The sequence below is a fragment of the Puntigrus tetrazona genome, chromosome 20 (genome assembly GCF_018831695.1).
Source record: "Puntigrus tetrazona isolate hp1 chromosome 20, ASM1883169v1, whole genome shotgun sequence".
In the NCBI taxonomy this organism is placed as follows: domain Eukaryota; kingdom Metazoa; phylum Chordata; class Actinopteri; order Cypriniformes; family Cyprinidae; genus Puntigrus; species Puntigrus tetrazona.
In genome coordinates, this window is record NC_056718.1 from 4,561,683 (window position 1) to 4,576,307 (window position 14,625).

The following is a 14,625-nucleotide window of genomic DNA, read 5'->3' on the forward strand; positions in this document are numbered from 1 at the left end:
AACCCCAGCTACCCCCCTCCGCCCCCACGTATGCCACCTGGGCACAATGTGCCTCCTCCGGGGATGGGCTTACCACCCGCTGGGTACCCACCTCCACCCGGCCAACCTCAGGTGCCACTGCCGCCCCACGCCATGCCGCCCGTGGCAGGAATGAACAGAGGGGCGTGGATGAGATGAGGGGTGATTTAAATCAGTCCTTCACATCTTGGTTTAAGCCCACGATACGTGCGCCTGTGTACAATATACACAGTCCGTATCGGGTTTATATGTATTCTGATGCAGGTGTCACAGGAAGGTACAAACATTCGAGCTGCTGAGATCAGCACTGGTTGAATTGGAGTGTCTGGGAGTCCATGAAATAACACCGACTTCTGCTTGGGTTCAGGGTTTCACGGTTCTGTAGACTTTGTTCACTGAGGCGATTTGAAGGGATGGTTCACCTCACAATGAAAGACTGATGCATTCACTCTCCCTCGTGCTGTTCTAAACCTGAAGAGTATTTCGAAAAATATCTTCATGGATGTTTTCCATACAGTGGTTCACACTGGCCATGGTCGGTCAGACTACAAAAAGGACAATCTAAAAATGTAACTATACAACTTGTGATCGACGATTTGGTCCCTATGCTGTTTTTGCAGTCAATATAGCTGTTTTCAGGTTTTTTCTTAGTTATCATTATGATTTCGGATCTCAGGTAGTAAGGAATGCTTCATATTGTTTTTTTATTCTGGTCAATATGAGTTTTTTTTTTACATAAAAAGATCTGATTTATGATAAAAAATAATAACAAAAATAAATATCATACAGGTTTGGCACGAGGGCGGATGGACAGTTTTTTCTGTTTGAGGGAAACTATCCCTTTAAATACATTCACATCATCACTTACATTCCAAACCCATTTCTGTGAACGAATGATGTTTCTTGGTTGTATATATGATTTATTCTGTATTACCTTTAGAATTTTTTTTTTCTCAGCGTTACGTATTCACTCCCCTTTGGCTTTGCTTTTTAGTTGGGGTGTTCATTCATATTCATATTGTTTTAATGGGGAAAATATCCCACAAATCATCCTTAGCAGTCCTTTAATTCAGATGCGTTTCTGGCATCTTCAACTGACCTGATATCAAGTGCGTTGATTGGACATGTTCGTTCTATAGTTTCCCGTATGTGCCTTAGTTTGGTTAGTATTTAATCGGCAAAGGACTCGCTATGCTCATTGTGTTTGCCTGTTAATTTTTTTAGGCAGATAATAAAAGTCTTTTTCCCCTTGTGCATTTACCTGGTTGTCTTGCTTTAAACTGCATCACTGTCAGGCTTTGAATCGTCACAGAAAATAATTTTCTCTGTAGTTTTAGGCGCATACCATGTTATAACGAGGTTTGAAAAAATGATATGGTTTAGCATGAGAATATTGAGGTCAAACCTGACATGTGCTGATTCAAATTTATACAAACAAGCTCCTGGCTGGAAAGTTTAAATAAAGTTTTACAAGATATATCCGAGATTACATTTCTGAAATTGACATTTTAGTAAAACTTGAATTACGATATATAGTGTGGTGGTAAACTGCGCATTAGTTAAATATAATACTACTTCCCTTTACATTAATCATTAAATTACAAAACTTACTCTTTGGTTAGCTTAAAATGTCAAAATATAATATTCATTTCTATTTTTTATGCATACAGTAGACCAGTGCATTGCGACATTTACCTACAAACATACAACATGCCTGCAGCTAGAAACCTTACAAGCTTAAATGACTTATATTTGTACTAAATAACATGCTCTAACAAAAACAGATTTAAACCGAATAATATTTCTTGCCCTGCAAACATCCAACGTAAGCTCATTGCTGCAAATGCTATTTTGGTTTTGTTTTACAGTGTAGGCGTTTACTAAGCGTTTTGCACGTGATTTATTCAATGGAAATTACCGAGTCGCAATAATATTATTATTAAGTCACAACGGATCGATTCCAATACGCTGATTGGGTTTTCATCTTGTGAGGTTGCCGATGAGATGCAATGAGTTTAAAAAGGAGCAATTCCTGTTCATTACCATTGGGGCGCACACTTCTCCAACATTTATTATGCGATTTTACATTTTGCACTGCCGCTTTGACAAACACTGGTTGTACAAAAAAGTGCTATATAAATAACGGTGACTTGAATTGGTTTACTGGGCTTTTACGTAGGCCATAAAGTTGGAACCCACACTAATATAGCTCTAAAACTGCTCTCTGCAGCCAGTAATTCACCACACAGTTGTGCTAACACAAACCACAAACAGCTATTTGCACCTAAATCGCGTAAACGAAACAATTTAGCAGCGTTCTTTCCCGTTTTTGGCAACTGTATCAGATCAGCCGTGTGACCTGTTCTTAGGGTCACAACCCACCATTTGAGGACAACTTAATATCCCGAAGTACAGCTTTAGCATAGTTGAACTTAAATGCTATTGCACTAGGTTTTAGACATCTGTTACTATACAATGTAGTGATGCTGGTTTGTGTGAAAAGCTAACGGTTAAATACTTCATTTATATGAAGTATTTATGTTTTGTTTATTTATGGATTTATGCGTGTTGTGTTTTATAGCATTAATATTCCTGTTTATTGCTTTACAGCTGCGCTATAGAACAGTCAGTGCTATAGAAATAGATGTAGCCATATAAAGCAATACTTTCTTTATTGACAAAATCATCTGGTCCACTTTGTACACCTTTTGTCTTTACATCTTTACCATAAAATGTCTCCTGCAGTCATGCTCGCAGCTATTAACACTGAAGACGGGATAAACCTCAGGGGCCTGGTTTATAAAACGTTGAGCAGAAACCATCCTAAATGCGTACGTGCGATTCATAAAACGATCGCACGACCAGAAGTCGCGCTCGCGCCTCTCTTTCATCCACGAATCGCAAATGATCTTAAACTCGCGCACAAATGAATGGTTTCAGCTCTCTGCTTGAAAACGACTCCCAATTAATCTGAACACATACAATATCCCCCGATCGTCATAATTTAGAGCAGCGAGCTGCAAGAATCTGAGCGCACGCTCGTTTTATAAATGAGACCCAAGAGGTTTTACACAAGAAAACAACACAGGGAGTAGGTGCACGGGTTCCAAGGAAAACCCCATGCACAAAAGAGGCGGCACATGCCAAATCATTCCCAAACCAAAAAACTAAAAAAAAAACCATGGCTTTGGGTTCAGACCGCTTCCCAAAAGAAACGGCACTTTATCTGTTAAGGATCTGCTTGCAACTCTTTTCATTAACAACAATAGCAACTTCTCGTGTTTGTAACAGATGGGTCAAAAGTCATTGCCAGCCAATCGAATGCACTCTTACTAATAGAGAAAAACCCCCTGGTTAAATTATGTTAAAACTCGTTCTTTAGCCTTTACCCATTTACAATGACATCTTTTGGCTATGTTTAGAATAGCATACTAACATACTTCCCGCAACGCAGTGTGCTCCGCCTTACATTGCCAGTATGAAGACTGAACTGAATTAATTGCAATTTATTTGAATACGAAATATTTCCAGATCTGCGGTGCTACTGTTTATGGTTGTACAATGTGTGCTTTTATATGCTATTTCTTTTTTGATACAGTATTTAGTATATATTGCACAATGATATGCTAGTTATGCATTCTGAACACATCCGTAGTATTTCAACTATAAGCATGCCTGTTTTTGAACTCAGCAGTTCATTTGACATTAAAAAGAATATCAGGAAAAAACAGACTCACGTACATTAAACTATTGCTGACATGCAGTTAAATTAGCTGAACATCACTTGCTATATCCGGATCTTGATCACTATTTAAGATGAATGTTTTACAATAGTTCTCTGCTGAATAGCAGGCCCTGCAGACTTTTGAAGGGAAATGTAAGGAATTTAAACATAAAATATGTTAAATGGTGCTTTTTGATAGCTGAAAGCGTTACCAAATTAGCCAAAATATATAATAAATTAACAAACACGGGGTGGGAAATATGCATAGCATCTAATGGATTCCATGAGGGATAGTTTTTCAACCAAAAACAAACGACAACAACAATAACTGTGTGACAGAGTATTCCCTTTAACAAGTACTCAAAAACCCATGAAACCGCTTAATGGACACAGTTGTCCTTCATGGACCTTAACATGAAGTTGGGGCGGGATATTGATGGATTTGTCCACTTTTTGAGACACAAAGCTGCTTTAATTTAAACTTTGACCTGGATAATCTGTCATGCATTCATATGGAGGTCAAAGTGGAGGACTGCATGATTGTTTTTGAATCATGAGAAAGGGCCTTCAGGAGTTTTATTAGATTTGTAGGTAAACTCCTAAGGTTGCAACAGACAACCTAGACCATTAAAACATCAGGTTAGCATAATTATTTCTGCCAGCGCATCGGTTTTGACTGTTTACAGGGCAATCAGGGACTTAAAAAGGCTGGAAAAGGACAAAACTACTATGTTTCAGACATGATGTATACTTGCTATTTCTCCAGACCTGAGAGACGTGATTGTCTAGCATGCACAGCACACTGTTTTAAAATCTGACATCTTAAATATACAAAAACAATTCATTTATTTTTCATACAGGAACAGGGGAAAAAATCTAATTCAGCATGTTTTGTGCTGCTTGTGTCTGAGTTGCATTGTTCAAAAAGTGTTGAGCTGTTAATAAACCCCATACGCTGTTAAGTCGGTACTTATTAAAAACAGCTATTAGAAAAAGTAAAAACATTTAAAAAGACAACATAACAAAGAGATTTAAAGCTTTTGTACATATCTTACATTGTCTTTCTGTACACTACTTGCACAGGAAAGGTACCAGAACACAGTGGAGTTAGTGAGCATCATCTGATATCACTCTGAAAGGAGTAAAACACGGTTTGATGACCCAACTTTGTTCAAAAGACTGTGAGAAAACAATAATGAGTCTTCTGACGTCACTGTTATGTAAAAACAATAATATGAGGTAAAACACAAAAGAGGCAAGCTGACAGACCACGACTAGCTGCCAGTTGTAAACACTTCATCATGGGTCCAGTCCCAAATGACGCTGTCCTTTTAGTGTTTCTTTTTTGAATCTACATTCGGTCAAATTGACCGTTGGGTAGCTGTCAACTGAATAGTCCAGAATTGGTAATTCATACCATTTCATCAATAAAGAAAAACATTTTTTATAGTCAAACAATGCGGATTATTGCTTTACATGTTCACAATTGGAGTGCAGCGGTCCAATGTTAATGGCGATATTTGAACTCATTGGATGATGGTAGTGTTTGTGTATGCTGTTGATGTCGTGAGCATTTCTCAGTTTGGTCCTGCTGGAGTTTCATGGCTGACCAGAAGGAGAGATGTTCCTTATGTGCTGGAGCTGCTATAGAGGACCTTTGAACTGATTCCCAGAGAGCTGCTGTCGGATGGACGGCTTCGACCCTGCCGCGTCACCAAGCTTTCGCCACACCACCTGAACACAAAGTGCAGTCAAAAAATCCTGTACGCCATCGTAATACATGCATCAGCTGTTGCATTTCTAGTGCTCTCCTTTCTTATTTAGAAATTGTACAGAATTAACCAATTAATTTTGTGTAATATTTTTTCTAAATAACAAAGTAATGTAAATTTAGACATCAAAATTGCACAATTAGAATATGGATTACCATTTTCAGATTTGAATTTATTGATTACATTTTGCAAGTGTTTAAATCTTAAGGCCTGATTTACAAATTAGTTTGAGATTAAAAAAAAGTGTTGATGGGAGCCAACAGCAGCTTCTGCTGTTGGTTTACAAACAATTGAAACAACTGCAAATGAAAGACCAATGCAAACTAAAAAGAGCAGTGCAAATTAGCAGCTATTGTAGGCATGTCAAGAGCAAAATGGGTAATTCTTTTTTTGGGCATTCAATAATACTGCATACCATTAAACTGACTACTGCAAAGCTTAGTGGCATTACATATTTAAATACAGTCCTCCCATACATTTTGCATCTGAAAGGGAATCTCCATATGCAACAAATGTATATAGGATCAGCTGCAAAAATATCCATGCCTTTTCATTGCTAATGTTTCACTGCGTGTCCCCACAGGTTAACACTTTAGTATAGGGACCTATTCTCACTATTAACTATTTGCTTATTAGCATGCCTATTATTAAAATATTGGCTGTTTATTAATACTTATATACTCCACATATTCCACATGACCATTTTCTACATCCTTAATCCTGCCCAATGCCTAAACCTAACACCTACCTTACTAACTACTTCACATAAAGTCACAGTTATTCCATTGGCGTATTTAACATTATGCAAGAATCACCCAAAGTAAGTGCAAACAAGCCAAAGCATTCATCAAGAACAGAGTTCACAATGGTGTTGAACAGGCCAGGAGTTTCCAGGTGAGTGGGACAGAGGTGTTATTGTGCTCAGAGTTGGATTTCTTCATTCCCACATTCCTCCAAGGGGCCCAACAAACACATCAAACTATCATGAGCTCTGTGTACCGACCTGTCCATTCACTGACCCCTCCATAATCTACACACACTTTGTGACACTTCATTGTGAAGGGAAGCTTTAACGAATGTTCCATAAAGGAACATTTCTGTGACGTTTCTGCTAATCAAGCATGGTATTGTAAAGCATTTGTTATCTACCGTTGTTCTTATAATGGTTATAATGCAATAATTTGTATAAAACACAAGAGAATGTCAGAAATTAGGCGTACAGTTCTCAAATTCAGCTGAACAACACTGTTCTGTGGTAAATTTTATAAAGATTTGCTAACAAATAAAAATATGTAAAGATTAATATGGTGTACAGCAAGAGCTGCTAAAGTTGATAGGACCGATCAGTAATGTTTTAAGGCTAAACTAGCAGCTAAATTAATGGGACAACGCAGTTTTGGATTGTGCATAATGTGTTTTGGCAAGCATGACAGACTTATCACAAAAATCCAAGCAAACACTCACGTTGCACATTTCTCGCACTATGGCTTTCTCTTTCTCACTCAGGTCTTCCTCACTTTCTTCTGGAAGCTGCTTTTCCAGATTTTCATGGACCTCCAGAACCTGTAAATACAGTATATTGTCCAAAAAATTAAAACCAGCTCAAACAGCCATACTGTAACTGTACTGAACTGCCTTTTTTTGACATTAAAATGTTTGATTACGTGTGGAAATATGTGTACCTTCATGGCATGAACCACAGCTTCAGGTTTCTGTACGGATGAGACAAACCCGGTAGAAGGAGAAGACTCACTGGTCTGTAGCCTTCCAGTCCCCTGGAGAAGAAAACAAATGTTAGTTTGTTCCTGGCTGAAATACTGGTAATAATACCAGTAATAATAACTGGATATTGTATCATGGAAGTATGTACTAGTGTTCAAAAATTTGGAATCAGTAAGATTCATCACTTAAAAACCATTGAAATATAGTAGCTGGTTTAGAGCTGGTAATTAGTGGGTCCAGATCGGTTTAAATGGTTGACCAATGGAGGTACAGTGAGGTAAATGTAACCAACAGTTAGCAGCATATTAGAATAATTTCTGCAATTTTGGGGTACAGAGGATAGAAGTGAAATATTTACATTTACATTTAGTCATTTAGCAAACGCCTTTATCCAAAATGAGGACACAGAATTAATCAAAACCAACAAATGATCAACAACATGTAAGCTCTATGACAAGTCTTAGGTAGCTTAATGCAGTACACATAGCAATTTTCTTTTTTCATAAACAAGTAGATGGAATAAAAAAAGAAAACTAGAGTTAAGTTATTCAAGAAAAACTAGCAGTTAGTGAATAAATATGCAAGCGATAGAGGGTCAAGTATATATATATATCTATCTATCTAGGAACTGGATGTGTCAGAAGATGTTTAAAATCTGACTTTAGTTATGTGATATGTTATTTTCCCTATATTGCCCCACTTCTTTTCACAATTTTTTCAACTCCAGGATTTTGAATATGATCTTTCTGTGATTGTGACTCACCGATTTAATTGCTGGTTTGTTTGAAAAATTATAAATTTCAGGGTTGTCTCCTACCTCCCTGTAACCACTTTTCAAATCAAACCTAAGGGCACAAAGTTAAAAACATCCTGCTGGAAAACATCATCTAAAAACCATTGAAACATGGTAGCTGGTTTATAACTGGTCATTAGTGGGTCCAGTTTGGTTTAAATGGTCAACCAGAGGAAGGACAGAGAGGTAAATGTTACCAAGAGTTTTATAGAAATTTGATGATTGCTATTTCATGTACATATAAGCCAAGATGACTGCAGAGTGAACGGAGTGAATATTTTTCCATCATCATCTTATCTTATTATGATGTATTAATTAATTCATCATTGATAATTATCTGTCTTAACTCAGAGATATGTAGATCATTCATAATGAAAACTACTTCCATGCAAAACATTTATCCTTGCTCCAAATCAGCTGCCCAGACAGCTGTAGAGGACAAAAATCATTCATACCGCATGAAGAGAGCCGGACATGATCTGAATACATTCATGCTGGTGGTGACTGCAAAACACCCCTTTTAAAAAACACTTACGTGTTTTGCTGGGTGCCGTGTTCATGATCATCTAATATGCATCTAATACACCTCTCTATGCCTTTCATAAGCGAGCCTATCAATCAAAGCTCCTGGAAAGAAGAAGTCTCCATAATTTCAGACGGTTCCCATAGAAACACCATGCAGAAACCTATTTTTAAATGCTTGAGCAAAGTCATTCTCACTCTGTTTAGACTAATAAGTGCTGACTAAAGAGGACAAACTGTAGTGTCAGTTCTTAGATGGCAAAACTGAGATTGAATGCAATCTGCATTTTTATAATATGTGTAAAATGATGTACTATTCTATGTAAAATTATATTCCAAGTAATTTGAAATTTAATGTCAGCTGTCGGTTTGTCGACAAAGTTTTTGTGTCTGATAATGAAGAAAGAATAGAGAAAAGGCAATTCAATTTTTCAAGTAAACAATGTTGATAGTGATATGACAATAAAAAATAGCCCTGAAAGAACGAATATAGAAGAAGAAAAATGCAAACAAACGAATGGAGCATCATTTTAGTTACGGGTTAACTAGTTCAGTTTGCCTAATACTAATTTATTGGTATAAATCACATATTCTGCATGATATTTTACACTCCTAATCATAAACAACCTTACTGACTATTAAAATGGACCTTAAAAGAAAGTGTGGCCAATGTTATTTTCGTAAAATAAAATGCGAATGATTTAATTGCTTATGCAATGAAAAGTAATTAAACCATTAGTGAACTAAATCAGCTGAGATTAGCTGTCTTTAATTAATCGTTAATCACTGATTAATCGTTGGCTGATTTTACACACCAAACAACGTGTGATGGTAATGTTTAACGCCTTCGTTCCCTGCTTAGATTTGACAACAAAAATCTATAAAACATGAAAGGTCAAATAAAATAAACGGGCACTCGACCCTTTTCTCAAAGGAGATGCTGAGTCAAAACAATTTAAAGAAATTCAATTCAAGCCCCGCATTAATACTGTAAAGACTTTCAGCTGACAATGGCAAGATTGTCAAGCAAGCATGAAACACACAGTGGTGCGACTTCCTGTGCACTGGCTGAAGGCTACATGTTCAAAGACGCATTCGCGTTTCCATTTATTCATTCAGCGTATTTTCAGTAGGTCTGCTAATTTTCCAAGGGAAAATGAGAAAAAAATTTCAAAGGTAGGAAAAGTGCCTCCAGTTCTATACAGGAAAAGCCTATAGCAGACTATACCAGATGAAAGATTTGATGCACCGAGGATCTGCTTTTTTTTTTTTTTCCCCACATTGTTGCTGAATAGAGCCAAACCGATTAGACTGCGCTTTCATTTTGGAATAATGTCCCATGATATCTAGTTTGAGTTTTTTCTTCTTCCTCTTAATTAGAAGGCTGTCAACTGATTATTGCAAATTTAAATCTAATTAATTTTACGATTATAAAAGCTGATAACCAAGTGAATTAAACAATAGAAATATTTGAATACATTTGCGTTGAGACAAATACATCAACAAAAGTTTGTTTTTATCACTGTTAATCATTAAACAGAATCCCATTACTACCCAGCAGGACTTTTATTCTTCTATATAACAATTTTATGCACAAATGTAGGTCGACTTGACTAATTCTGCACAAATATTTTTTTTAAAGATCTGAGAAAAATAAGTTGCATTCAGAAATAAGGTAAAAACACTGGTAAATAAAATAAATGGTCACACTATTTTATTTATTGCCACTAACAAACCATTAAATTTTGCCTTAATAAATAGTTAGCTTATTTATTTAAATAGTGCTTATTAATAGTTAGTAAAAAAAGTTGTTATGTTTAGGTATTGGAATTAGAGATGTAGAACGTGGTCATGCAGAATATAGGTTTTGTAAATACTAATAAACTTAATAACAGGCCTGCTAATAAGCAACTAGCGAATAGACATAAATGGTCTCAAGTGAATAATTTAGAAATGATCTATTATGAACAATACAAACATTTTAGTTCCCCTCACTCTACAAACAATCCTTTAAATTCACCGGTATTTAAAACAAAGCTAGAATAAAAAAATATACGCATAAAACAAGCATTACTTATACTGACATCCATTATTAACATTATAAACAGCCTAACCAAATTGATTTGAAGCGAAGCTTAAACTTTCTACACTTTTTTTTTTATCAATTTGCATTACTTAGCGCTTTTGAACATTAGTCACAGAACATTTCAGATGATTAAAAAAAATAAATACATAAAAAAACGTAATAAAACAAAATAAAATACGCTTGGGTTGACGTGTATGCACAGTTTCAGAGGCTCGCTCACGTTCAGCAGGGCCTCCTGCCTCTGGGGGAGGGAAGACAGCTGTGATTCGGAGTGGTACAGGGTCATGCCTTTCCGCAGGGCTCGCAGGTCTCCCGGATTACACTGTCGAGAGGGAAAAAGAGATGTTATGACTTGATGCATACTAAAGGGTTACTCCACCCCGAAATAAAAATGTTGTCATTAATCGCTTAACCCCCATATCGTTCCTCACCAGCAAAAGCTAGACATTTTAGATGAAAACGGGAGGCTTCTGGCTTCCGTTGACTGCCAAATAAAATAGAAAAGTATGAAAGATGTCATATAAATGCTCCTTCTGACATCAGTGGTAAAACCATTACATTATGTAGTTACGAGAATACTTTTTGTACTGAAATAAAATAAAAAATAATGACTTTATTCAGCAATCCGTCACTGTAGCTCCAATTTTAAGAGCATATGCCCGATGCACTGTTCTATATCACAAGCCATGCCACAAGGATTAGCTGTTTTCAAATCAAATAGTAAATACACCTAGAAAACTTATCCTTATTTTGCAGCCGACACCAAACAGAGCACGCTATTTGACTGCAGCAATACTGTGTGACGAATTGTTGAATGAAGCCATCATTTTTGTTTTCCTTCTGTATTCTTGTAGCTTCGTAACATTATGGTTCATACTTTTCTTGACAGTGTCCATTGCTTGGTAGTCAACGGGACAGCCACAAGCGTGAACACCACCCAGTGTTCTTCTAAAATATCTTAAATCGTGATCTTAGTGACAAAACATTCATCCTGGGTTGGAGTAACCCTTTAAACATCCCATTTAACTAAACGTACTTTACGGCTCTCAAAGAAAATAACTGGGGCAAGAAAAGATCATGAAAAAAGTGTGCGCAAGAAGGCTTTTCAAGTCTAGAGATCACAGTCGGTAAGAGAGAAGAGGAGAAAAGATGAACAGAATAATAATTGACCCTAAAAAAAAGGATACATCTTTCATTTAAATTGTGAGTTTCTTTCGGTGGACGGCAGCTGTTGACTTTTTTTGATTCTGTGGAAGTCGATAACTACCATCAACTGTTTGGATACCAACATTTTTAAAAATATCCTCTTTTGTTTGTGTAATGGCACATACCCGCATATCGATAAAATCAGATCAAGTTTCAAAATATGAAAATAAGCCTTCAAAGTTGGATTATGTTGCAGAAAGTTTCGTAGATGAATGGAGCTCAGCACCAAAACAAACTCCCACACAGCATTCTGCCCTGCTTTAAGTATCCTTGTCCTTAGAAAGTGAGCCGGATTCTCTTCCTGCTGCTGTAATAAAGACACCCACAGGCTCCAGCTGGCATCATCTCTAATCACCAGTGATCCTTATGACATTTTCAATGTCTTGCTTTCATGTTCCCTGAATGCATGTGATCACTATAAGAAAGACTTATAAATAGCTCTGTCACTCTCTTATAGAAGAGAAACTGTGTTTAGGGGGCTGCAAGGAAGATGTGAACTTTATATCTGCCTGCAACCTAAACATACTGTATCACCCACTAACCATCTATGGTATTTAGGACGCCTAGATCAAAGGCTGATGTACTTGTGTAGACAAGTACAATTTTGTTTGTATGCACTTTAGTTAGAATTTCATGAAGGATACACACATGCACATATATTATGGGGACATGGGCGTAATGGTTTTTATACTTTTAATACAAACAGTATTTTCTCTCCTTAACTCCTTACTCTAATCCCATCCCTAAATGCATTTTCACATTAGTACTAAACTTCACTCTGTATTAGCAAGCTTGTTTCCTCACGGGGACCAAAAAAGAACCTACAAGGTCCAAATTTACTATACTTTTAGGTATAATACTAAACTATAATTTAGTGACATTTGATCTCCATAACGAACACCAGGTACACACACACACACACATTATTAACAGTAACATTATTTTAGTTTTAATTGACATGTTTCAGTGTGGGAAGGACAACAAATCAAGTTAAATTATTTTAACACATCTTCATTATTTTACAAACATACTGCATAATTTGCTAGGTTAATGACATTACTTGTTTATTAAATATTGTTGTTAAGAATGTTTAAGAAATGACCGATATCTCCTAACAATTATGAAAGAGATTGATTTTTTTTGCTGTTGTAGATACTGTATGGCTCACTTCATTCTAATGGAATTATATACAATAGATTTCTGAAATGAGCCTGAAAGCACTGAGGGAGTGTCAGAATTCCTGTCGACTGACGTTACTTTTCATCACTGAGGCAACAGGAACTGCTGGAATGCAGCCTGTTGAAAGTCCTCACCTGACCGTATTGCTGCTCTGACAACACCAGAAAAAAAAAAAACTTATAAACATATAACTAGATAAATGTATCACACATGCAATTATAATGATATTGGGAACGGATATGATCAATCAATCACTCAACAGCAGACTAGTCAGTTACTGAGGTTGCTCTAAGCTGTAAAAAAAAAAAACTAAACAAAACTGAAATTCACCTGTAATTTTCTGCCAGGTCATTTTATTTCTGTTGAACCTAAAACACCATGCAGTTAAGGGCAACATTCTAAACACAGGTAAAACATCTGTTAAAAAAAAGGTACTAAAGCTGTCACTGATGATATTTTTTCAAAATGTGCTATTGTGTACAATTTTAGTTACAATATGCACTATTAAGGTACTAATTGACACCGTTTAGGGTAAAAAAGTGTACCTTCTACAAAAGCACCGGCCTTTATGTATGATGGACACTAATTACAGGGTTTCTTTATGACTGACTAGTCAACAAATCATTCAGACAACCCAAAATCTATTTTGAAAATATGCACAACCTTATTTTTGCTGGGTACTCAAACATGATTTTAAGCAATTCGACTGGATTTAAACACAACAGAGTGGTCCATTTTCTTAGAGAAGTTATGGGATGGTGCCCAAGATAGATAAGTGGTTGTTTCTTAAAAATTTAAACATGTTCACATTCATCTTTACATCCATCGGTTTGTCAGACATGAAAAATTAACGCTGAACTACCTGCGCTGCTTGAATAAATGATAAGATCGGAAAGACGTTTCAACGCAGACGGACAAGCATATGAGCTCATGCGCCGGAAGCCCCCCGAGCACAGCCCAGCATGTTAGCACAAGCGCTTAGCCTAGCATGCCATTGCACACACCAGCTTTTGAAGTAACATAGAATGTGAACGTAAAGATAAGAAACAAGCAAGAAGAGAGCCATAGGAGTATATAGAGCTCCGCCACCACTGAGCAAAAGTGTGGTAAAATTACCTTCATGGACAGCTTTGATAAGCTATAACGGCTACAGGGCTGGAGAACACAAAACACATTTTACAAACCAATTAAATAAATACAAGTATATGCTCATACAGTTTCTTCACTGGGGCTATCATAACCAGGGCTGTGCTTTCCAAAAGCATCGTAGACCCACTGAAACCAAATTGAGCTATAATCAACTTTAGCTTACGATGCTTTTAGGGAAACAAAAGATTAACTAGTCAGCCCTGATTAACTAGTCAGATAATAATGTTTGGACTTCTTATGTTTGGTTTTGCAGGACATTCAACATTAGATTGAAACACAAATGGAATTTTCATCTTCAGTTCATGAAATTTTCAAATTTTCAAATCTTAATTTCATCATTTTTTTTCAAGACCTAAAATCAGTACTAATTTTTATTGCAGTCACCTGTTGAATTTTTTTTTGTAATCAAAGCCGGTAGAGTTTTACTGCAAGAAAACATTTTTAGAATTAAACA

General features: G+C 36.4%; 2 protein-coding genes across 2 annotated transcripts in view; one reads left to right on the top strand and one right to left on the bottom strand.

Moving 5' to 3' along the window:
- LOC122324819 (cyclin-K) overlaps nucleotides 1-1,278 on the top strand; it is a 7,275-nt gene extending 5,997 nt beyond the window's left edge. The window contains exon 12 of the mRNA XM_043219498.1: nucleotides 9-1,278. Coding sequence (XP_043075433.1) covers nucleotides 9-177 — 169 coding nt within the window. The 3' untranslated portion in view covers nucleotides 178-1,278. The remainder of the gene's footprint in view (nucleotides 1-8) is intronic.
- A 1,395-nt stretch (nucleotides 1,279-2,673) lies between these two features.
- The window catches only part of LOC122324820 (coiled-coil domain-containing protein 85C-A-like), a 17,742-nt gene continuing 5,790 nt past the window's right edge, over nucleotides 2,674-14,625 (bottom strand). Inside the window, exons 2-6 of the mRNA XM_043219499.1 lie at nucleotides 14,139-14,189; nucleotides 10,858-10,959; nucleotides 7,197-7,289; nucleotides 6,979-7,077; nucleotides 2,674-5,476 (exon numbers count right to left, since the gene is read on the bottom strand). Of these exons, the coding sequence (XP_043075434.1) occupies nucleotides 5,387-5,476; nucleotides 6,979-7,077; nucleotides 7,197-7,289; nucleotides 10,858-10,959; nucleotides 14,139-14,189 (435 nt within the window). The 3' untranslated portion in view covers nucleotides 2,674-5,386. The remainder of the gene's footprint in view (nucleotides 5,477-6,978; nucleotides 7,078-7,196; nucleotides 7,290-10,857; nucleotides 10,960-14,138; nucleotides 14,190-14,625) is intronic.